The 24,436-nt window shown below is 35.9% G+C and overlaps 1 protein-coding gene across 1 annotated transcript in view; it reads right to left on the bottom strand.

Annotated features, from left to right (window-relative positions):
- LOC101976043 (phospholipid-transporting ATPase ABCA3) overlaps nucleotides 1-24,436 on the bottom strand; it is a 119,765-nt gene that overhangs the window by 77,700 nt on the left and 17,629 nt on the right. Inside the window, exons 7-12 of the mRNA XM_005323918.3 lie at nucleotides 24,214-24,330; nucleotides 23,640-23,757; nucleotides 15,555-15,728; nucleotides 14,661-14,839; nucleotides 13,556-13,690; nucleotides 860-989 (exon numbers count right to left, since the gene is read on the bottom strand). Coding sequence (XP_005323975.1) covers nucleotides 860-989; nucleotides 13,556-13,690; nucleotides 14,661-14,839; nucleotides 15,555-15,728; nucleotides 23,640-23,757; nucleotides 24,214-24,330 — 853 coding nt within the window. The remainder of the gene's footprint in view (nucleotides 1-859; nucleotides 990-13,555; nucleotides 13,691-14,660; nucleotides 14,840-15,554; nucleotides 15,729-23,639; nucleotides 23,758-24,213; nucleotides 24,331-24,436) is intronic.

A 24,436-nucleotide genomic window follows, 5' to 3' on the forward strand; every position in this document is an offset into this window, starting at 1 on the left:
AGTGTTTGCTACAATCTCCTGCTTCCACACCAGCAGCTGCAGTGTGGCTGCTTCACGATGGCTCTCACCTCAGCTCTCTGTGGCCAGTTGAAAAACAGTGCTTTTCAAGCGTCAATGCACAGTGCAGCCTCTGGATCAGCTAAATTCAGGCTGCTTTTCTATTGTTGTTTTTTTTCCATATCAAATCTGTATTTCTCTGTGTTTTTCCTCCCTCTGTGGTGAACCAGTACTAATACCACTTCTGGCACATCACTGCCAGCTCAGCTCAAATGTATTCTTTCTTGTTTATTGTACCCACTGCTGGGATGACAGCAGTTTTAGCATGGTCTCTTTGGCTGTCTCTTTGCCTTGTCTATCAAGCTCATTGCCTCATTGGGTATTATGCCTAGCAATTAGGCCCAACTGTTAGGATGAAGTTTTATATAAACACAAATTAGATCATGTTGGTTAATAGTGCTGCTAATTTTCCAACATCTTTAATTTTCTGCCCTTTGGTTCTATCAAGTACTGAAAGAATAGTGTTGAAGTCTCCAAGTATAACTGTAAACATGTCTACTGATTTTTTCAAGTCAGTTTTTTTGCTTTAATTATTTTGATGCTCTGTTCTTTGATGCATGTGTACTAAAAATTGCTATGTCTCCTTAGTACATTAACCATTTCTACATTATATAATGTCTTTCCCTCCAAAATTCTCATTCTAATTTTCATAATTATTTGTAAACCTAAAAAGAAAGTGGTTTATTAAACTATGTATCACTAAAATGACTAAACTTTAACATAAAGAATATACACAAAAGCCTCATTGCTTTATTTACAATTTCTGGGTGAAGACATCTTCTGATGAGAACTGAACACATACCTGAAAGAATTGACAGAGTAGTGGATTTTCCTGCTCCATTATGTCCTAGAAGAACAGTGATCTGCCCCTCGTACAAATTCAAAGACAAGTCCTTAATTGCTACTTTGATAGCATGATTCACTTTGAATACCTATGGGGGGAAAACCCACAAATATTAATTATATATTTTTCATAATCGATTTGGAAGAACAAGCACTCGTATCAATTATCTATAGACAAAAATAAGACCACATCATTAATCTTATGAGGAAAAAAGTATAAAAAAGATAGAACTGTGAAAACAAACAAATTTCTACAGAAACATACATTTCAGAATCTCACAATAGATCTACAAATATCCTCTGAAAATTTCATCTGTTTCTGCTTTATTTCAATTACCATCTTAAAGTCGATAAGTTGCCACAATCATCTTCAGTTCATTTCTTTGTCTTAATTTGGAGAAATGCCAATAAAAAGCCTACACATAGATGTTTTTCTAAAATTTTCCCTTGTGTAGACTAGCAGTGCTTCTGTTTAGGATGCAAAAAGCTGGAAAAACATCATTTTCATTCTGGCAACAAGTAGAAGCTGAATAATTTACAAAACCATAACTTTTCTCCAACCCATCAGAGAGGTGAGGTTTACAGGCAAACAACTAGCCTGAAATTTAATAAAACATAGAAACTTTCAAGGAGAGATGGTATGTGGATTTTCTCTTACCTGGAGCAGACATGAATGCTATATAAACTTGTAAGAAGATTTTGGTTACTGTTTAATAAAAATGAGATGAGTACTGCATCACAACCCAATCTCAAATTAAAGATACCTACAGTAACAAAAATGTATGGTATTGGCATAAAAACAGATATGAAGACCAATGGAATAGAACAGAAGACAAATTCACACACGTACATTCATCTGATCCTCGACAAAGGCACTGAAAATATACACTGGAGGAAAGAGAGACTTTTAAACAAATGGTACTAGGAAAACTCAGTATACATAGTAGAAGAACAAAACTAGATTTCTATCTCTCACTCTGAACAAAAGTCAACTCTAAGTACATCAAAGTCTAGGAATGAGACCAGAAACTCTGCAACTGCTGTAAGAAAACATAGGGTCAACACTCCAACAAATAGGTAAAGGTATCGACTTTCTTAAAAAAGACTCCTAAAACTAAAACCAAGAATCAATGAATGGGATACTATCAAATTAAGAAACTTCAGTAAAGGAAACAATGAAGAACGTTAAGAGAGAGTGTCCTCAGAGTGGGAGAAAATATTTACCAGCTATTCTTCTGAAAAAAATACAAAAATATCCAGAATACACAAAGAACTAAAAATTACCAAAGACAAAACAAACCCAAATAACCTCATCAATAAGTGGGTAAATGAACAGACATTTCTGAAAAGAAGAAACACAGATAGCCAACAAATATATGAAAAAAGCATTGCAATGTCCTTAGCAATCAGGGAAATGCAAATCAGAGCTACACTGAGAATTCATTTTACTCCATTTAAAATGGCATCCATAAAGAATAGAAATAATAATAAATACTGGTGAGGATGAGGGGGGAAAACACCATGTACTGTTGATGGGACTGAAAATTAGTACAACCACTCGGAAAATCATTATGGAGATTTGTCAAAAGACTAGGAATGGAACCATCACAGAACTCAGCTATTCTGCTCCTTAGTATTTAAAAAAATCTTTTAGTTGTAGATGGACATGATATCTTTATTTTTATGTGGTGCTGAGGATCAAGCCCAGTGCCTTCCACATGTGAAGCAAGTACTCTACCATTGGGTTACAACCCCAGCCCATATTCTAGCTCCTAGTATTTATCCAAAAGAATTAAAATCTGCAATGCACAGTAATATATGCTTACCAATGTTTATAGCAGCACAATTCATAAAAGCCAAATTGTGTAATGTGTCTAGGTGTCTCTCAACAGATAAAGAAAACATGATACACACACACACTCACACACGATGGAGTTTCATTCATTCATAAAGAACATTATCATCATCTCATTAAATAGTTGGTAAATGGATGGAACTAGAAAACAAAGTGCTAAGTGAAATAATGTCAAGAATCAAATGTTTTCTTTTATATGAATAAGATCAAGATAAAAAAAGGAATAAAGAAGGGACCTCATTAAAACAGAAGGGAGACCAGCAGAAATACTAGGAAATGAAACTGACCAAATTATGCTATGTGTATGTACAAATATATCACAATGAACCCACTTTTAGGTATAATTATAATGAATCAATTAAGAAATTATCAAGGCCAGTAAAGCAGAGAAATGGGATAGAGAATGCAGGAAGGGAAGGGAAAGGTGGAAGTACTGTGGAATGAAATAAAATTATCTTTTTGTGCGTGCAGGTACAAATAGGTTATAATAAATTTTACTATAATGTAATATTGGAATAACTTTCAGTATACAGCTAGCAGCTAGCAGCTATGAGCAGCTTGGAGTGCTTGAAGAATCTACATTTGTTCAGGCCTGATAGGAATGCCTACAGGATGGGATGCTCTGCTCTAGCGAGCCGTTAGTGAAACCACATCCTTGGCACTTGTGGTTAGCATTACCAAGCTGCCAGACCAGGAAACTGATAGCCAGGAGCTTCAGGAATGGAACTTCTTAGAAATCCCCTCCCCTAGGGACAAAGTCCCTTCCTGATGATAGCAATATTTAGAGCATCCTCATAGTGTGGTTACATTAGGCATAAGATGATTGGCTTATGGATACTATCTTGCTTGTGTATGATTGATGGGCATGCCCCCTATAACAATTGTATGCATTCTAAAAATAAACTGAGCTACTGGACGAAGTCCTGAGGTGGGTCTCCAGCCAGTTCTCTCACCAGCTCCCGGGGTCTGTGTGTTGATTCTGCGTCTCTACCCCCCAGCGACAAGGTAGCCGAGCAACTAATTGACTGGAACCACAGCAATGTATAATTATAATATACCAATAAAAACATGAAAGAGGTGAAAATAGATTAAAGGAAGAGTTGGGATTCAAAATTCAAAATTCAAAATTCAAAAGCTCATGTCATTCAAAATTAAAGGACATAGTCCTTCTAATATAACCCATTGATAATGAATACAAAGACCTGTGTAAGAGAAAATAAAATAAATCTATTTGACTTTTCACTCCAAATGGTGGCTAAGTGTTTTCATCATATCTTCTTCCCAGACCTAAGCATCAGGCTTGTGTAATTACTTATTGAAATCTCTACTTGGATGAATGATTAAATTTCCTATATTCAAAATCATGCTCCTCATTTCCCACACTTGTTTAAAAATTGATCAGTCAACAAACCAAAGAAATCCTGAATCCTCTAGTATCTCCAATATCCAAACATTACTCCACTAATTGACCTTTACTTTAAGTCACAAAATGAAAATGCACACTAATATTCTCTTTTCTCTCAATCACACACATCCAATCTATGTTTTGCATCTCTATACTTCCACTATCTTCAGCATAGTCAATGCTGCCATAATATCTTACCTGAGCTATGATAAAAGCCTTCAATTTGTCTTCCTTCTTCTAATAATACTCCTCTCCTTCAAAAGGCCTATAGTGATTTTTTTGATATACTTTTTATTTATTCCTTTTTAGAGCTATATACAACACCAAGATATGCCCTGATATAATAAAAAAAATTGAATACAACCCACTCCAATTCAGTCCCCAGTAGTCCCCATCGTGGCACCCCCACTCCCCTCCCTCCACTCCACTCCACCTCTTCAATCCATTTAAAATTTACTTTTTTTATTTAGTGTCCTGTGATACACCCAGTGCTAGGACCCACTGCACCACATCCATACATTCAGTAAGATTTATTTCACTGTTATTCCCTATTTCCGTCCCTATTCCTCCTTAATCCCCTTGGTCTACTCTACTGACCTTTCCTCTGTTTTGATGAAATTCCTTCTCATTTTTGTTTTTTCTTCTCTTTTAGTCCCCCCTCCCTTATTTTGGATCAGCTTCCACATATCAGAGAAAATATTCAACTTCTAACTTTCGGGGATTGGCTTATTTCGATTAGCGTGATAGTTCCATTAATTTACCAGCAAATGCCATAATGCCATTTTTCTTATGGCTAAATAATAATCCATTATGTATACATACCACATTTTCTTTATCTAGTCAACTGTTGAAGAGTACCTAGCTCCATATCTTGGCTATTGTAAATTGTACTGCTATAAACATTGATATAGCTGCATCACTGTAGTATCCTGATTTTAAATCTTTTGGAGTAGTGGTGTAGCTGGGTTGCAAGGTGATTACATTCCTAGTCTTTTTAAAACTATTTTTTCTTTTGTAGTTTTAGTTGGAGACAATATCTTTATTATATTTATTTATTTTTATGTTTGTGCTGAGGATTGAACCCAGTCTCACAAGTGCTAGATGAGTGCTCTACCACTGAGCCACAAACCCAGCCCCTCCATTCCTAGTCTTTTAAGGAATCTTCATACTGCTTTCCAGAGTGGCTGCACTAATTTCAAGTCCTACTAACAATGTATAAGTGTACCTTTTTATCCACATCCTCATCAACATTATTATTTATATTCTTGATAAATGCCATTCTCATTGGAGTGAGATGAAGTCTCAATGTAGTTTTAATTTGCATTTCCCTAATTCCTAGAGATGTTGAACATTTTTTCATATATTTGTGACCATTACTTGATATTAAATAAAATCCAAACTTTTCCATAGCTTCCAAATCCCCCTGCATGATTTGTTACATCTCAAAATTCATTTCATATAACACTTTTTCTTTTCTTCCTTCACTCCAACTTTTAATTTCCACTTGTTCCTTCTATTTCAGGGTTTGGAATTCTGTTTAAATTCATGTCCCTAATTTTTCAACTATCTGACTCATTTATCTCAGTTTACTGTTGCACATCTGAGTTCCCCCAAAACAATTCTCAATTAGAATTTAGGAAGTGTTGGGGATTGGGGAATTGAACCCATAGTTTTGTGCATGCTAAGCACACACTCTATCACTGAACTATGCTCCCATTCTAGCAGGAAGAAATGTTTTAAAGAAGTGTTCACATGACTAGACTGGGAAAATGACAAGGCACAGGGTAAAGATAAGCTATAATACAGTTACTCCAAGGCCTCAGGAGATTCCAGGAGGAATTCTCAGGCTCAATATCTCCGCAAAGTCGAGGGACAAGGCCCTAATACTACCATGTTGAAAGATAATTAGATTTAGGTATCCCAAAGAGGACCATGAACTTGGTTGTTGTGGCTCTCTTCAGTCTCAGAAATCACAACAAAGGTGACAGCTGAGAAATGTTAGCTGAAGCTATCAGTGACATAACAGCCTCTCTATAATTAGGGAGTAAGTCTTTCAGTCTAGAGGGTGGCATCTGAACAGAAAAGTGCATCATGTGGGAGCCAAATACATTCTTCCCTTTTTCACTATTTTAGTGAAAATTTTCCTACTTTCTGATGATCAGAGTCAAATGTTCATTGCCAAAATGCTGATTACTCTTGTTTGTCTGCTGGTCTCTTGGACGAAGGGTTCAAAGCAGTGAGTAGCAATCAGTTTATATTTCAAAGGGGCTCTTGGGACGCCTTCTTCTGAGGAATCATCTCCCAGAGGCCACAGTCTGAATGACAGATGCAAATATTTTCCAAATGTATAACTGGTAGTACTGGTAAATAAGTCCAGTCCTATTTCTACTCCTTTGTTTCCAATCATGTATACTACTTGCTGAGGACAAATCACCATACAACAGCCACTTGCTTTAGTATGTATCCTGCATCCTTGAGGACAACACCTCATTCTTACAAGTTTTTCACTTCAGACAATTGCCTGAAATATGCCTTTACCAAGACAATAAGTTATTCCCTTGGGTTAGCGGGTTCTGAATGTGATAGGCCAGTGTATTATTCCATGGTTGTAGTTTCACTACTGTGCTTTCTTTGTGGCAAAGTGAATCTTTATGTGACACTTTGTGGGATCCCATACCAGTGAGATGTGTGGCTGGCTGAAGCTCTATAAGTAAACTATAAGTAGAAAAGGCAAAAATTCTACCAGGAATACATTTTTGATTCATATCAGGATGAAATGAAGCTTCTTTCAGTCCAATGCATTAATCTAGCTTCCAAGTTATCTGGTTTCCTTGAGAAATGGTGATCAGCATTATGCTTTTTTGCTGACATGCTGGATATTTGGCAGTAGCAGTAGCAAGATAAGTCATGGTGAGAGCTCATGCTTTAAGTTTATCCTATACCCTTGCCATTGCAGGTGATTATGATCACTGACAAAAGGCTGGCTGATACTCACTGGTTCAATTAGTTTGTCTAGCTAGTTATTTACTGCCTCTCCTTTGGCATAAAATCTCTGCTGAATGTTAACATTTACAAAGATCTTCACATTTATATCACATGCCTCAATCCTAGAATTCCTTGTCCCCAATCTTCCAGTCTTTCTTCTTCTAGGAACCTGAACTAATTGTCTAGAACACTTATTCTTGCCTATGAGTTCAGCAATCTGGGGCCATGCTACACAAAGCAGATGACCATGTGAATGGTTGGAAGCTTTGTCCTTTTGGGGGAATCCCTCTTCATCTTTCAACGCTCATTATTTGGGACAGCAGTGTAGCTGCTAAGTTCTGGCTTTTACCCATGTACCAAGATGAGCTACCTATGGACAAAGCTCAAGCTTTTTCCTTGAGTTGGTAAAAGTGGATTCCTAATATAGCCATAGCTATGAGCTAAGAAAGAAGCACTGATGAAACTGGGGTAGAAGACATGAGGATCTAGACTCCTTGCTTACACAGCTTACTCATGTCCTTTGATTCTGCTCATGTTCAATCCTTTAGGTTTTACTTCTATAATGGATTGCTGCTAGCCTTGCCTGTGATTACTAATTTGGTAGATCTAATGAAATCCAACTCAAAATGGTTAGCCTGAACAAATGGTTATTCGACATGCCATGTTTAGCTGCTTCATCTCCATCAAGGCCAATAGCAACATCAGCAACTATTTGTGAAAGATAGCTTTCTCTGATTCATTTGATGATGGCATGGCCTTGATCCAGAACTCTACTAATGCTTAACCATAAAAGCAATGATACATTTTTTTTTAGTAGGACACCACTAATACCATAAAGTCAGCTTAATTGTAATGTCCAAGCAGCAGGAGTGCTTATACATGGGTCTGCTGCAGAGTCTTTCTGACTCTGGACTATACTCAAAATTGGCAGCCTTTGTGTCACTTCATACCAGAATCAAATTAGTATCAATAGGTATAGAACATGCTGCTTTCAAAATGGTTTGGAAGTGTTGTGTCCCATAAAAGCTTGTTTGTGAGACAAGAAGGTTTGGAGGAGAAATGGTTGGGTTAGAGCCTTAATCTAATCAGTGAATTAATCCCTGATGGGATTAACTGAGTGGTAATTGGAGGCAGGTGGGGTATGGCTGGAGGAAGTGGTTCATTTGGGGGTGTGGCTTTGGGGCATATATTTTGTACTAACAGAACCCAGACTAATACCTCCTAAAGATTTTACTAATGTGTCCCCAAATCTTTATAGGTTTTATCCTACCCCTTCTCAGAATACCTGTCTTACCAAGGCCTCCAAATATATTTGTCACGTCTTGCTTATCTGGTCCAATTAAAATGATGTCATCAATACAGCAAATCAGAGCGATGCTCTGTAAGATGAATAGCTAGTCAAGTTCCCTTCAGATTATGTTAGGACAGAGAGCCAAGGAATTTTCATAACCCTGAAAACAAAGTTAAGTGTTGGAAAAAGGAATTTTCTCAAATCAATGGCACTGTGTCATATCCTTAGGCTGTGTTAATGGCGTATCACAGGTAAAAGATGCCACATCTGGCACAGCAATTGCAATTAGGTTGACTACTAAGTTTGTAATAGATCCATTCTCATCCCTCAGAACCCGTCTGGATGGACTTTTGCAAGGAACAAAGTGTTGAGTTAAATCATAATATAATGAGAGACCACTACTTATACATTACTTAAAGATAGCTCTTCTAGGGCTGGGGTTATAGCTCAGTGGTAGAGCACTTGTCTAACATTTTCGAGGCCTTGGGTTTAAGCCTCAGCATCACATAAAAATAAATAAAATAAAGGCATTATGTCCAACTACAACTAAAAAATAATAAAAAGTCTTTTCCACTCCTCCAAAAATTAATTTACCATCTTGACCAGTGGAATTAGGTAGTTTCAAAGAATTACACATGACTTTCCCTAGTACAACAGTTCTTCCCCAGAGGCAAGGAGTCATTGTAGAAATTATTCCAACTTCCAAATATTTATTTTCCAAGGGTACATTTGACAACTGTGTAAATGCTCACCAGGTGGATTCTAATGTACCCTTATAAACTAGAAAAGGGTCTAAATTCCATTTTTGTCTATCCTGCATGTATTCCTGGCCCTAACAAGGGGAAAATGATGTTTCTTTTGATCTCTAAGTATGGTTATCCAAGCAAATAGCTTCCCTTTGCAAATGCACAACCATAAATGGTAACCATTATCACATTCATTTGCTGTGATGTTTCAAAGAGTTTCTCTTTAACAACTGAGTCCTTCCTCTGTCAACAGACATCAGCTCTGAAACCTGGAAACTATGGAAAGATCATAGACTGATATTATGTGCCTGTACTCCAACTCCTGATGATCCACTCATCCTTTCTTCTGATTGCATGGCTTGGGCAGTACCTTTGCTGGCTGTCCATCTACCTTGCCTTAAGGGAACTATGTATCAATCATCATTTGTGGATCAAGTTCTCCAGACTACCACTCAATACTTGTTAGAAAAAGTGTTCATGCCTGTGCCACCAACCAGTGTCTATGACTTTAGAACCATCATTTCACTGCTATCAGTCCAATTCTGAGGTAGTAATTCCCCTTCTAACAGCAGTTTTCAATGATGCTGATGTTCCTCTTGCTAGTACATTTCTTACTGCTTGGACTGTCAAAATGTTGACTTGGGATGTAGTCAACTGAATGCTTGACTGAGACTAGAAGACTTCCAAAGAGACTCACTCCTCTACAACCGCTCTGGTTAGGACCTTAAGAAATAGCAGCGAAAAAGATCACTAAAACATGTACTATCACTTCTGTAGTGTTACACAGGTCACACAGGTCAGCTGAATTCAATGTCTGGGAGGAAGGCACAGGATGGGAGTTACAGGCAAGGGAAAGAGGATTTCTGGGGGGCATCACGAAAGCTGCCAATTAGAAACCACTTCTAATGATTCATATCCTCCTACATGCAAAATACCTTCACCTGCTCTCAGCTGAAGCATCGGCACAAAGACCAGATTTCTGTAACCTAAATCAAATCCAGGAGTGAATTAGGCTCTTGTGCTATTGTTTCTTGAAAATATTTTCTAGACTTTAGTTCCTCTAAATCTGATGGCCTGTGAAACAAACATGAAATCTTTCGTTCTTCACTCTTCCCCACAAACCTAATATAAAATAGTGGGGTAAACATGTTACCCACTACACACACCTTCTTTCAAAAAGGGGAAAACAAGAAACACAAGAGTGAACAGAAATTCTGAATCCATTCCTTGGTATGCTGGCAGTACTTTGATTAAGACTCAAGATCAGAGAATGATTTCCCATGCTCTTGGCTCCACCTTCCGGGACTCTTCTTAATTATGCTTCCTTTTCCATGAAAGGTAGCCCTGTCTGAAGCCAAATTCTTTTCAGACTGCTTTCCACCTGTAGAAGTTTGAAGGCCAAAAGGCCTCTTTTAATTTTGTACTTTCTGTCATTTCAAGTTGGTACAATTTCTAGCAAAACTTCATATAAAACATTGGGTTCAACCTAAGCCACAAAAGCCATCCGCACAGATATATTAAGACAATCTTTCTCTACCTTTGTTTTCTGCTGAAGCTCCTGATAGATAATTCTCTAAATTGTTAGAATTTCTATTATATGATTGTATAATCCTTTGAGACACCATTTTGTATCTTTTTGAGGTTTATGACAAAATACTTTTTACAATTTTGGCTTTCAAAACTTTAAATCATGTTTTTCTGACAGAGACTGAGATTTGATATTTGATTCAAAGATATATTTTTTAAATTTCAACAGCATCCACCATTTGGAGAAGCTAGGAATTATCAAAATCAATTCTTGGATTCTTTATATTTTACATTTCTTTCTTGAGTTTGTCTCCTCTCACATTTATTGCCTTTTCTCCTAAGGCAACAAGAAGAAGTTAGGCAGTTCCTTTACCAATTTTCCTGGAGACATCATTAGATCAATCAACCAGTTTCTTAGGTACATTTTCTGTTTCTCGTTACTACAAGTAATGATGTTGACAAACTACTAATATGTAATGAGGAAGCAATCTGAGAGACCAATATTCAAGCTTAAATTTCTTTTATGACTTAGGCTTGGAAAATAATCCTGCTGCTTCTGAAGTTTTTGACCGACCACCAGGTCAGCCCTATTCAAAGGCATGAAAATTTGAAGATGTAGGTCACTGGAGGTCATCTTGGAGGCTGTGTGTTACATCTTATAACATAATTCAAGGTATTTTCCTAATGGCCAGAAGTGTGTATGGGTTGTCTTGTGGGGCAAAGGCCACTGCAGCATATTGAAAAAAAGAGGAGAATGAAAAATACTTCTTAAAAGGAAGGAGTAGATCATTTCTGTAGGTTGAAGGTTAAGAAGAAAATATGAGTCAGAATTTGGGGTCCTAGATTTCTCATTCTAATCAAGGCTTCATGGTGGCAAGAGAAGATATAACATTCTCGAGAGGTCTCTTCTTTTTTTAAAAAAAAAAAATTTATTTATTTTTATGGGGTGCCAAGGATCAAACCCAGTGCCTGGCACATGCTAGGCGAGTGCTCTACCACTGAGCCACAACCCCTGCCCTAGAGGTCTCTTAGACTTATGAGTAAGTGTAGAGCTTAGTTTTCAGATTTTTCTGCTCTTTGGTTGTTGAGGATGAGAACTTTTTATATGATTTCTGGTAAGCTCACTAGATTTTACACTAATAATATATGGTCTTTCGTTTTCTCCAGTGTGTCACTTCTCCCTAACAATATAGCACCCAATTACATGGTGTTTGTAATTATTAATTATCCCATATTTTTCAAATTCTTGATACATATCACCAACTAGCAGTACCCTTCTTTTCCCAGGTATACCATCTCAATTCACCACCTATAAACATTGTGTGGCTACCTTCTACCACAGTCTACTTCTCACCATCTGCTTTCTCAGTCAATTCTGGGTACCAATAATCACTATTTAGGTTCCATTTATGTAAGACAGAGATTGGCATATAGGAGTGCTCTTGGGTCCAACATCTGTGTGAAGAAGGGAAGGATACAGATTTAGGAGACAGAATGGTTGGACTGCAGTACAGTAATAACAAAGTTAAATTGACAAAGAGTTATGTAGCTTGGATAACCATTCAGAACTGACCTGAGCTGGAGGAAAGAGCTGGGCCTTTGTATCTCCATTTTGAGCAGTCATTTGGTTTAAGCTGACCCAGAAATAGCCTGATTTGGGGTGAGATAATTCTACTCAACTGAGGTTATTTTTATAGAGGGTGATCAGCATTTACAATGACCATATTTTCATTGGATAACCTACCTGAAATATTTCTCCTTTCCATTCTATTTCTACATCCTTTTTATTTTCCTCATGAAATTTATCATATATTGTAATTTTCTTGTTTATTTAATTGCTAACTTACTTTTACTTACACTAGAATGTAAGTTCCTCAAGCACATTGACCATAACTTGCTGTTTCACCAAGAATGAATGAATAAATGAAAAAGACCCAAGATCTTGGTTTCTTCTGAACTTTGTTATGATCCTGGATATGCAAGTCTTAGGGAAATATGGGGAGCAGTGAAGTATTTGGCAATTAGAGGAGGTTCTCAGGGGCAATCAAGAAAAGAATAGAGAAATAAAAGGCGATTTGGAGAAGTCGTCACAGCCGGTGTGTTTCTTGAGCAAATCTCATCCATCATTCATCTATTCACAAAAATGATATGAAAAATTCTCCTGACACCAGGAAAGACTGAGTTTTAATCTGTGTTAAGGTAACCAATATAGAGACATCATATTTCATAATAAAGGCAGAGGGGACCATAAGAGTATTAAACATCTCACAAAGATAGCCAAATTTTCAAGAATGCTTTGGATATCACTAAGCTATGGAGTTAGGGGGTGGGTTGTTTAAGCAGATATTTGAGAGGTGAGAAAATGCCAGAAAACCTATTTATCTGAATACTGAACACCTGAAGATGATCCAAATAAACTGAGAGGGCCCACCCCCACCCCCAATCAAATGCCCAGGCAGATTACAAGCAGATGAATACAAAATATTTGTAACCAGAAATTTATGTTCACATATGAATATGAAATATTTGTGACCAGAAATTTATGTTCACATATTCAAAACATCAAGCTCCACTAGACCCTGCATTTTAAATGAGATAATTTGTAGAGTAGACAATTACAGTTTATAGGCAATATGATTTTATTCTGTAGGAAGAAGAAAGATGTGACTTTTTATAATATACTGTATAAATTCCCTTTTGATATTTCCCAAAAGAAGTAAACACAATGACTACAACCTTTTATTTGCACCTAATCTTTTTTCTTGGTATTTCTAATAATGAACATTTACAATGAATGTAAGCTAAATATTAGTTTCATTAAGGAAAAGAGGTATGTGAAATAATACCTTGTGCAAGTGTTTAATCTGAATACCTGCTACCAAATCAGTAGGTTCAGCTTCAAAATACTTGTTTTCAATTGTCTCATGATGTTGAATTGGTTCAAGTTGTTTTTTAGGTGGTTCCCCAAACCAGTAAGAGTGCTAAGAAAGGAATAAAAATATCATCACTGTAATGGCCCTGAAAATGAAAACATTAGAAAATACAAATGTATTTCTATAATCCATTTTCTGTACTCTATCTCAATATAAATGTTAGCAGGCATTTTTATTGAGATATATTCTAGAAAATTCCTTGGATTAAAATTTGAAGCTTTATATATAACCAGAGATATGAAAAATTATACTGTATACATGTAATAAGAATTGTAATGCATTCTGCTGTCATTTTAAAAAATAAATTAAAAAGTGGGCTAAAAAATAATTTGAAGCTAATTGGTTATAATTTGAATCCAAAAGTATTCAGAGCAGGATATTAAAATCCTAACTGTTTAAGGGAGAAAATATGAAAATTGCTCCAATACTAGGTTATAGTAAAAGAATTATATCACTTTCTGCCTGATCTTCTCTGAGCAATATGTGAGTCAAATATTAAGCATCAAACATAATTTTTAATGTTTGTATTGCACATTATGAAAACCTGGACATAAAATGCCAAAATTGAATGGAAAAGTATGAAAGCTCTCCAACCCTTTTCTATCATTTTGACCCCCCACCAAAAAAAGGATATGGAAAAATAATAGAAGGCAAGATGTTCATGCTTCCCATTTTTCTATGATTCTGACTCTAAGAAATCTGGCTAACCAAGGAAATAAAGCAGATTGTGAGTACATAGACAACAGACATACACACACACACGCACACACACACACATATGTATATATACACACACACATGCACACATTTATATAAATACATGAGGGCTTAGCATACATTAGGAAAAAGCTAAAACAAATTAGTGAAGTTGGGGGGGTAGGTAAGAATAGTTCTTTCACCTCATCTATTGATTCAATTATAGACAGTACAAAATTAAATTATGATGGTTTTTAACATATTTTTAAAAAAACACCTCATAAGGACTATAGCTTTTTGAATAACAAGCATTAGAACTCACCTTCAAGAAAAAGTTCCATGGCTTGGGCACACCATATTGCCCTGGAAAGACAGCTTCTATATACCAGGTCACAAGACCGTATAAGAAAGTATCAAATAAAAACATTCCCAGCACATATGCAAATAAAAAGTTGTCCAGATTGGCTGATGAGAATATGTTACTCCATTTAATTCCTGTTTCTAAGACATAATAGAAGACATTTAATTAGAGGCCAAATGAGACTAAAACAGATATCCTGCTATATCATAATTAAATAGTGGCACTTTCTAGAGATTACTAGTAGAATCAACCACTTTCTTACACCCTTAGAATTTAGATTGCCCCAAGAGGGCATCTGAGTAAGTACTCATGTAAAGTGTCTCTCATTATACCCAAACAAATAATTAGAAATGATTGAAACAAAAATAAAATACAGGAGTGGGGGAAGCTCAAAGAAAAATAAGCAGACCTTCAGGGTAAGATGGTGGCTCCTCCTTCTCCACCTCTCTTAATGTTAAATGTTTACTGGATATATAATTCTGGAAAAAAAATCATGGAAAGGTAGGGACAGATACTGACTATAGGACAGAAAACTAGAAGTGTTTTGCATGTCCACTGCATTGACAGAAAAAGGAAAAAGGAGGCCACTAAATGTAGAGTGATATTTCCCACAATACCACTAGATAGCAAGTGACAAATCCAAAAGTAAAAGGAAGCAGTTCTACCAGACTTGCAGTAAATTTTTGGAGAGAATGTGAAAACATTAATATTACACTATAGGTGTTGTATTACACTATACAAGCTTTTGAAGAACAGTTTAGTGATATTAATCAAAATTAAAACTGTGAACATCTACTAAGATAGTAAAGATAAACCTACTAAAACATGGCAAAATTTACAAAGTAAAATACTCACTATTTGATTCTGCATCCAGCAGGAATTTAAATCCCAGGGCCATTGCAACATTACAGCTGAGGCAGAAAATCAGTTTCTGCTTCAATGTCATCTGTCCAGCATTGACAAGGAGTCTAGTAGCTGGAAGGTAGGTGATAAAGAAAAGGAAACCTCCCAAAGCAACAGCAAAATTGACTGCAAGCAAGAAGGAAAGTAAGTTTCAAAGATATGTTTTTTATAAAAGTACACTAAAGTAGGTTTCAAAGATATGTTTTTTTATAAAACATAGGTAGGTTTCAAAGATATGTTTTTTATAAAAGTACACTAAAATAAGCTCTATGAGAAATAGAAATTTGTTTTGTTTACCAATACTTCCTTTAGCACCTAATAACTGAAACACAGTAGGTGCTAAAAATATTTTTCAGTGAAAAGCCTGAAATGAAACACATGAGGAACTTTTTTCCCCTGAAATTTATCATTCTATATGTAATGACTGAACATTATAAAATTTAATGGAAATTTATACTTTTATTTATTGCCACTCATCAATAAGAAATTTTAAATATAAATACAACTACTGGCATAATTAGAATATAATTAGAGTGTGTTTTCAGGTATTATGAGGGGACAAGGAGGAGTCCTTTATAGAGAAAGACAAACTTGGTATAAAAAAGCCAAATATGAGGAAAAAAGTGTTCTACATCTCTAGCAATTAAATAAATTCAAATCAAAACTAGAGTACTAAAAGTTCCAAAAATGTGATTCTGATTTTCAGTTACCACATACATATACTAGAACATGCAAAAAATTGATGTTTTAATCAAAACTTATTAAGCATGCAAATAAACAAGAGTATGGCCAATTCACTAGAAAAAGAAAACTATCCTTGAGGAAGTCCATGGGTTAGACTTATTAAACAAGACTAAAATAAACTGTCCTCAATATGCTCAAATACCTAAAGGGGGAGGAGAAAATATTGAATAAATGAGATATTAATGTTAAAGTGATATAAACTGTAAAAGAGAACTAAAAAGAAAGTCTAGGACTTAAAATAAAATAACTGAAATAAAAATTTATCAGAGGGGTCTACCAGCATATTTGAGCAAAGAAAAGAACTGGCAAAGTTGAAAATAGTATAATTAACATTATACAATCTCAAAGAACAAAAATAAAAAAGAATTAAAAATTAGCAGAGCCTAAGAGACCTCAGAGGAACCAACATATGCAGAGAAAATGGAAAGGGCTGGAAAGGTTATTTGAATAAATATGGTTGAAAATGTCCCAAATTTTGGGGCAGGGGAGATAAATCTAAACATTCAAAAAGTTCAATTTCAAAGAGGAAAAAAAATCAAAGAAACTTACACTGAGACACAGTTAAAATAAGAATGTAAAAAATCAAAGACAAAGAGAGAATGCTGAAAGCAGGGGGTTAGAGGTATAGCTCAGGGATAAAACACTGATAACCCATGAGGCCCTGGGTTAAATCCCCAGTGGGGAGAGCATCAAGTAGTAAAAGAGAAGCATATTATAATGTTCAAGAGTGATTTCTTTTCAGAAATATAAAGGCCAAAAATCAATTGGGTAACATTTTTAAAAGTGCTGAACATAAAAACAAAACAAAAAACACCATTTCAACTAATAAATTCTATTTGAGAGAACCATATGCTTCAAAAATGGGGAGACTTCAAGTTCCATGAGTAATGAGTTTAGAAGAAGTATCACATCTAATGAGCACTAAAAAACAGAAATGCACAAACACAAATCCACTTTCTTGTTTTCATCTTTTCAAGAAGGGAGAACACATAACAAATCACTGGCCTCAAGACTAGAGACAGACTGGTAAATATAGGAAATCATGGCTTACTGAAGCAGACACCAGCAGAAACTGTGGAGAGAAGCAGTGTTGGGGCTGGAAATCCTGAGCTGTCATTAACATATTACTTGATGCTCAGTGTAGTTAAAACTAAGATTCCAGGAGGATTCAGCCAAGGGGGAAGGGACCACAATATTGTGACATTAACCTCCAGAGGATTCAATGGAAATAAGTGGGGAAAAGTGCAAGGCGTACTGCATACATGGCATACATTAAGGGAGTCTGAGTGGCAGGCCACTCCCTTCATGCTAGGTGCATGAGCGGCAAACCACTTACCCTGTAGGCACAGCCCTGGGCATGAGGCCATGTGTTGCAGTCCTGGGGCTTTGCTCCATGGCCCACTTTTCCACTATTCTTGACTATTTGATTGTTCACTGTAAGAACAATTAGCAAGAAATTGTATTGGTGGCTGCCTATAATCTGCCTAGCTACTGCCTGAGTATTTATACCTGGTAACTGTGCAATAAAATCAGACCTGCTTCCATCTCAGTCTCCAGAGTCTTGATTAGCAACTCTGCAGCCACACTTTCCTCTACCCTGTTCTGTGGACCTCCTCCCTAGATGAGAGAGAGAGAGTCCACGTAGCTGGTGCCCAAACAGGGACTTAAGGTAAGCCTGCAAGAAAGGGTGTGGTCCCTCACAGAGTGGTGAGGAAGGGGAAATGAGGAACCTACTGAGTTCCAACAAAAACTCACAGCTGCAAGTGCTGCATACTCTCTTTGATACTAGATATTTAACCTTGAAAGGCCATTGTTGGGATACTTTCAGGACCTTGCATCACACTTAGCAACAGAGGGGATCAATGCCCACCATTCACAATCTGGGGCAGTAGTAACTACAGTCTGGTGAACCACCTGAGATCCTTCAGTGCAATACCTTACAGAGCAGCTTCAATCAGGGTAATACGTCTGCACTGCAAAACACCCATGGGAAACACAACCAGATATCCTGCACTCACAGACAACACTAGGATCTTCAATACCTTGAAGAAAATCCAGTAAATGGGAGCTGGTAGATGGTGAACCATAGCAATCATAGGGATATTGCAGAGCCTGCATCCTTCTGCCATAGAAGCAGCCATGCCACAACACTGCACCCTCTGAGCAATCAGCTGCAGACACCTGAGCCAACAAACCAGAAGCTGCTGGTTGGAGGTCTTAGCAGCTATGGAATTGGCTCCTGTGACCCACAACTTGGGAGGGAGAGAGCCACGCCAAAGACTGATGGACAAATGCCCAATTGTTAACCCAACAGTCAACATTGTACTTTGACCCTATTTGAATGTATTTCATCTAAAATGAAATTTTAAATTAAATGAAATTAAAGCATTGACTGGAATCAATCTTCCTTCTTATCTTTGTTATCCTAGCTCTAGTTTATACTTGCTTCTCTTACCCCCTACTCATTCTCTTGCATTATTTTGCTACTACCTCAAATATACAGTGGGGCATGCCTGTAATCCCAGAAGCTTGGGTGTATATTTTGTATCTGGAGAGTGGATCTGCTTTCTGATCACCAAGTGAGCTGCTTCTCTCTGCCACACTCCTACTTTATGATATTCTGCCTCAACTCAAGCCCTAAGGAATGAATTAGGCCTTCTATGGACTAAGACATCTAAAACTATGAGTCCTCAAATAAACTTTTCCTCCTAAAATTGTTCTGGTCAGATCCTCTAGCCAAAGCAGTGAAAAAGCTGACTAAAACATATGCTGCCTGCATGAGGAACACCTCACAGACAAAACACCCACAGACTGAAGGTGAAAGGATGGGAAGAAATAAAACACTCTCATGGGGTTCATAAACCAGCAGGGATAGCTATTCTCATGGGTATCTATTCTCATATGAGATAAAAAGGACTTCAAGCCAAGATTTATCAGAAGAAACAAAGATTACTTTGTAGTTATCAAATACAGCTAATAATATGGACCTAAAAGACATCTATAGAATATTTCATCCATCAACAACTGAATTCACTTTCTTTTCAGCATAACATGGAAAATTTTCTAAAATATATCATATTTTAGGTCACAAAGCAAATACACAAATAGAGATAATACCATGCATTCTATCAGATCATAATGAAAGTAGAAATCAGTGATAAGATAAAATAGAAACCACTCTAACACTTAGAGACTAAACAACATGCTTCGGAATAATAAATTGATAGCAGAGGAAATAAGAGGGTAAATAAAAAAATTCTTATTTTAGAATACTGATATAACACCTCAAAATTTCTGGGACAGTATGAAGGCAGACCTAAAAGAAAAGTTCATAGAATTGAGCTCATCTATTAAAAGAATAGAAAGATACAAAATAAATAATTTAATATTACATCCCAAGGTCCTATAAAAAAGAACAAATCAGGGCTGGGGCTGTGGCTCAGTGGTAGAGCGCTTGCCTTGCATGTGAGACACTGGGTTCAATCCTCAGCAACACATAAAAATAAATAAAGATACTGTGTGTTCATCTACAACTAAAAAAAATTTTTAAAAAGAACTATCAATATAAAAATCAGTAGAGACAGGAAATTATTAAAATCAGAACAAAAAATCAATGGAATTGAGATTTTAAAAAATACAAAAGATCAATGAAATAGAGTTGGTTTTTTGAAAAGACAAACAAAATTGATAAACTCTTAGCCAAACTAACCAAAAGAAATAAGGGAAAATAACTCAAATTAACAAAAGCCAAGATAAAAAAGGAAATATTGTTGGGGTTTTAACTCCTGAGGTCATCGAAAGTGCACCCTGAAGAATCCAAATGCAGAGTTCCTGTTTATTAGCCAAAGCCAACGAGGCTGGAATGCCGAATGTGGCAGGACAGCAATAACTTCTCACCCTAGGCAAATTCTTGTGGGGCACAATGATCCCGTTTAAGGAGAAAAATAAGGCCCCAACTGTTCTACCTGCTACATACTTTAGGTGTATGTTTCCTTGGATTTTATGAGAAAATATCCTGTTTTGTCACTAGGAAAAAAAATGTTTTCTTAATACCAGCAATCAAGTTAGTTGTTTTCAATATATTATGCCATAATTAATATTTAACCTCATATTGATCTAGAAAAGATTTGTGTGGAATTAAAAAGCAGTCTGCAGCTTAGCATTCTCCCTCAGTAAACAAATTGTCAATTTTAAGACTCAAGAGTCTTCATGCATAATTGTGAGACCAAATGCTCAACAATAGTTCAGTGGCAGCAAATTATCACCACAGACATTACAGAGGATCATCAGAAACTATTTTGAGGCCAGGCACTGTGGTGCACTCCTGCAATCCCAGTAGCTGGATAGAGGAGGCAGAAGGACCATGGGGTTCAAAGCTACCCTCAGCAAAATCAAGGCACTAAGCATCTCAGTGAGACCCTGTCTCTAAATACAATACAAACCAGATCTGGGGATGTAGCTCAATGGTTGAGTGCCCCCGAGTTCAACTCCTGGTACCCAAAAGATGAATGAATGAATAAATAAATAACCCATTTTGAAAATTTATAGTTCAATAATGTAGAAAATCTTGAAGATATGGACAAATTCCTAAAGACATATGACTTACCCAAATTGAACCAGAAGGATATTAAAAAACAGATATATTTCAAGTGATGAAATTGAAGCATACATCAAAAGCCTACCAACAAAGAAAAGCCCAGGACTGGCAAAATTCTCAGATGATTTCTATCAGATCTTTAAAGAACTAGTAGCAATTCTCCGAAATTCTTCCATGAAATAGAAAAGAATGGAAGCCTTCCAAACTCATTCTATGAAGCCAGTATCACCCTGATACCAAAACTAGACAAAGACACATCAAGGAAAAAAACTTCAGACCAATAACTTTGATGAACATATATGCAAAATTCTTAATAAAATATTGGCAAACTGCATATAAAACACATTAAAAAGATAGTGTGCCATGATCAAGTGGGTTTAATCCCAGTGATTCAAGGTTGTTTCAACATCCAGAAATTAATAAATTTAATTCACCACATACACAGACTTAAGAAGAAGAATCACATGATTATATCAATAGCATTTGACAAAGTACAACACCAATTCATGCTTAAAATGTTAGAAAAACAAGGGATAGAAGAGACTTACCTTAACATTGTAAAGGATATATGACAAACCCAAGGCCAACATTATTCTAAATAGAGAAAATCTGAAAGTATTTCCTCTAAACACAGGAACCAGACAAGGATGCTCACATTCACCACTCTTATTCAACATAGTCCTTGAAATGCTAGCCAGAGAAATGAGGCAAGAGAAGCAAATTTAAGGGATAGGAGTAGAAAAAAAGAGCTCAAATTATTTCTGTTTGCTGATGACATGATCCTATATTTAGAATATCCAAAAATGTCAACCAGAAGACTTCCAGAGCTCATAAATGAATTCAGCAAAGATGAATACACATAATAATTATAAATATATTAATAGACACAGAAATATAAAGGCATGATTTGTGAACATATCAACAAAGACGGTCTTGGGCTTGACAGAAAAGTTTCTGTGCATTACTGAAGCTAAAATGCATTAATTAAAATTAAATCATTTAAGATATTAATTATAGTTTTCCAATTGCCTGTAAGAACAAAAAAAATTATATGAAAAAATAATGACATGGACATTAAAGTGGATGATGAAATGAGAAAGGAAAAAGATATGACATGTAAAAAAAATAAAAATGGCAGATACAAGTTCATTCTCATTAATAATTACCTTAAAAAGATTAAAATCTCTATGAAAGGTAAAGGTGACAGAAAGGATTTTAAAAAAATCTGAATATACCATTAGTTGAAAGTTAAAGGACAGAAGGTACTCCAAGTAAATAACCTAAAGAGACTTGGTTTGGCTATACTAATATCAGACAAAAATAGACTTTGACTAAAACATTGTTACAAGAAATAAAGAAGGATGTTATCAAGAGTTATAAAAATCAGAATGAATTAAGAGATTTTACAGAAAAGGAAACATGACTCATACTAGTAACACATACTAAACTTCCACTGATAATTGGGAAATGTAGATTTAAATTGCTTCCACATAATCCTCAAAGCACAAGGAATCAATTCTTGTCTTTGTTATTAGACACTGTGCTAGCAAAAAGTATTTAACCCAAAGGTATAAATGAATAGATATTTGTACACACTGACTTTACTTCCTATTTCCATCTTCCAATCCTTAAAAAACATTTCAAAATCCCCCTCTCCCCGCTGGCAGCATTCTTATGTCTATTTTAACCTGGAATATTTTCATCTATGTCTTTTTTATATGTGTACAATGTTCCATTAATTTTCATTACTGTCTTAAGATGGTTAATTTTGTATCAACTTGATTGTACTATGGCATATACAAACCATTACTTCTGGGTAAGTCTATGAGTCTATTTCCAGATGAGAGATTAGCATCTGAACATGTGGATTAAGTCCAGAATATTGTCCTTCTCTGAATGGACAGGCATTATCCAATCTATCAAGAGCTCAGAAAGAACAAAAAGGTGAAGGAAGGGAAAATCGTCCCTTTTTTCTTCCTGACTATCTACTTGACTTGGACATCCATATTCTCCTGCCTCTGGACTATATTTACACCACTGGCTCCTCTTGTTTACAGGCCTTTAAACTACTGGCTTTCCTGGGTCTCCAGTTACAGATTGCAGATTGTAGAACTTCTTGGTCTCCATAATCACACTGAACCAATTCCTTATAATAAATTTTCTTTGATTGTCCAAAATATCCTCATTTTTAGCCAACTTCAGTTGTTCTCCAAATAACTCTGACTAAAACAATATTTTGTGTATCTGTGCCACAAAGGTCAGCTCTATGAAGCAGGCAATGTATTTCAAACAAACAGCAAACAATAAGCATCTATTAATTAAGTGTAAAAGCCTTTCTCTCACTGGAGCATTTTTGTTTGTTTGTTTTCTTACTTTTACATAAACCAGGCTCATCATCAGGTACTAGCTGATATTGATCCTTCTAATAGTCTTTCCTGGTGGAAAGATTAGACAGATACAATACGTGAGGTAGAAACTAAAGGTAGAAAAAACAAATATGATCCTACTACCACATATATATTGTGATATACTAATTTTCATTCCCTATATTCTCTTCATTCTTTTTCAAAACATTCCATGTGCATATGACATTTGTCTGTTCAGTAAGAATGTAGAGTGAGGTTTATAAGAAGCTTCCAAATATAATCTGTGTTTTTATCACTAATAATCTTTTACATAAGAAATTTTAGACTCACCTTTATTAAAGAATGTACTAATCATGAAGCTATAGAATATTAGGGAGATGGCATAAAACAGCAAAAAGATGAAGACAAGAACTGGGTCACTGTACTGGAAGATTGGTGCAGGTTCGATCTATCAAAAAATCAGGAACTCTGTTTAATCATCTCTAAGTAGCAATATAACGAAACAAAAGAGAAACCATGAAATATCGTTAAAACATTTTATTAGTCCTAGTGAAACTATAACACTACTCAGTAAGATTATGGATAATTAAGAATTAATTTATTAAAGATGGTCCACCCATCTAGGTTTAAAGTACAGTTTGCTGAGGGCTGGGGATGTGGCTCAAGCAGTAACACTTTCACCTGGCATGCGCTGGGCGCTGGGTTCGATCCTCGGCACCACATAAAAATAAAATAAAGATTTAAAAAAAAGTACAGTTTGCTGAAAGACTAACTGGCATCTGAGTTTCTGCAAATAAATAAAAGCCACACTTTCATTCTCTAGAAACCTTAAGAGCTCCCACCATACTTCTGTTTTCCCTATTAAAGTTTAGCAGTACCATGCTACAGTCAAATAGACACTTGCCTTGAAAAATAAAATTATGCACATATAAATAATGGTCAAAAAATATAAGCAGAGGAATATGAAGAAATAGGCAGCCCAGATCATCCAATTACTGACTCCTATCATGAGCTGGTACTCCTGCAGAAGAGTTAAAACAAATCAATTATCACAAAAAAACAGTATAACCATAAAGAAACTTAGAGTTTTAAAAATGCATTACAAAAATTATATAATTTCATGACCA

This window comes from Ictidomys tridecemlineatus, chromosome 10, assembly GCF_052094955.1.
Source record: "Ictidomys tridecemlineatus isolate mIctTri1 chromosome 10, mIctTri1.hap1, whole genome shotgun sequence".
NCBI classification, from domain to species: Eukaryota; Metazoa; Chordata; class Mammalia; order Rodentia; family Sciuridae; genus Ictidomys; species Ictidomys tridecemlineatus.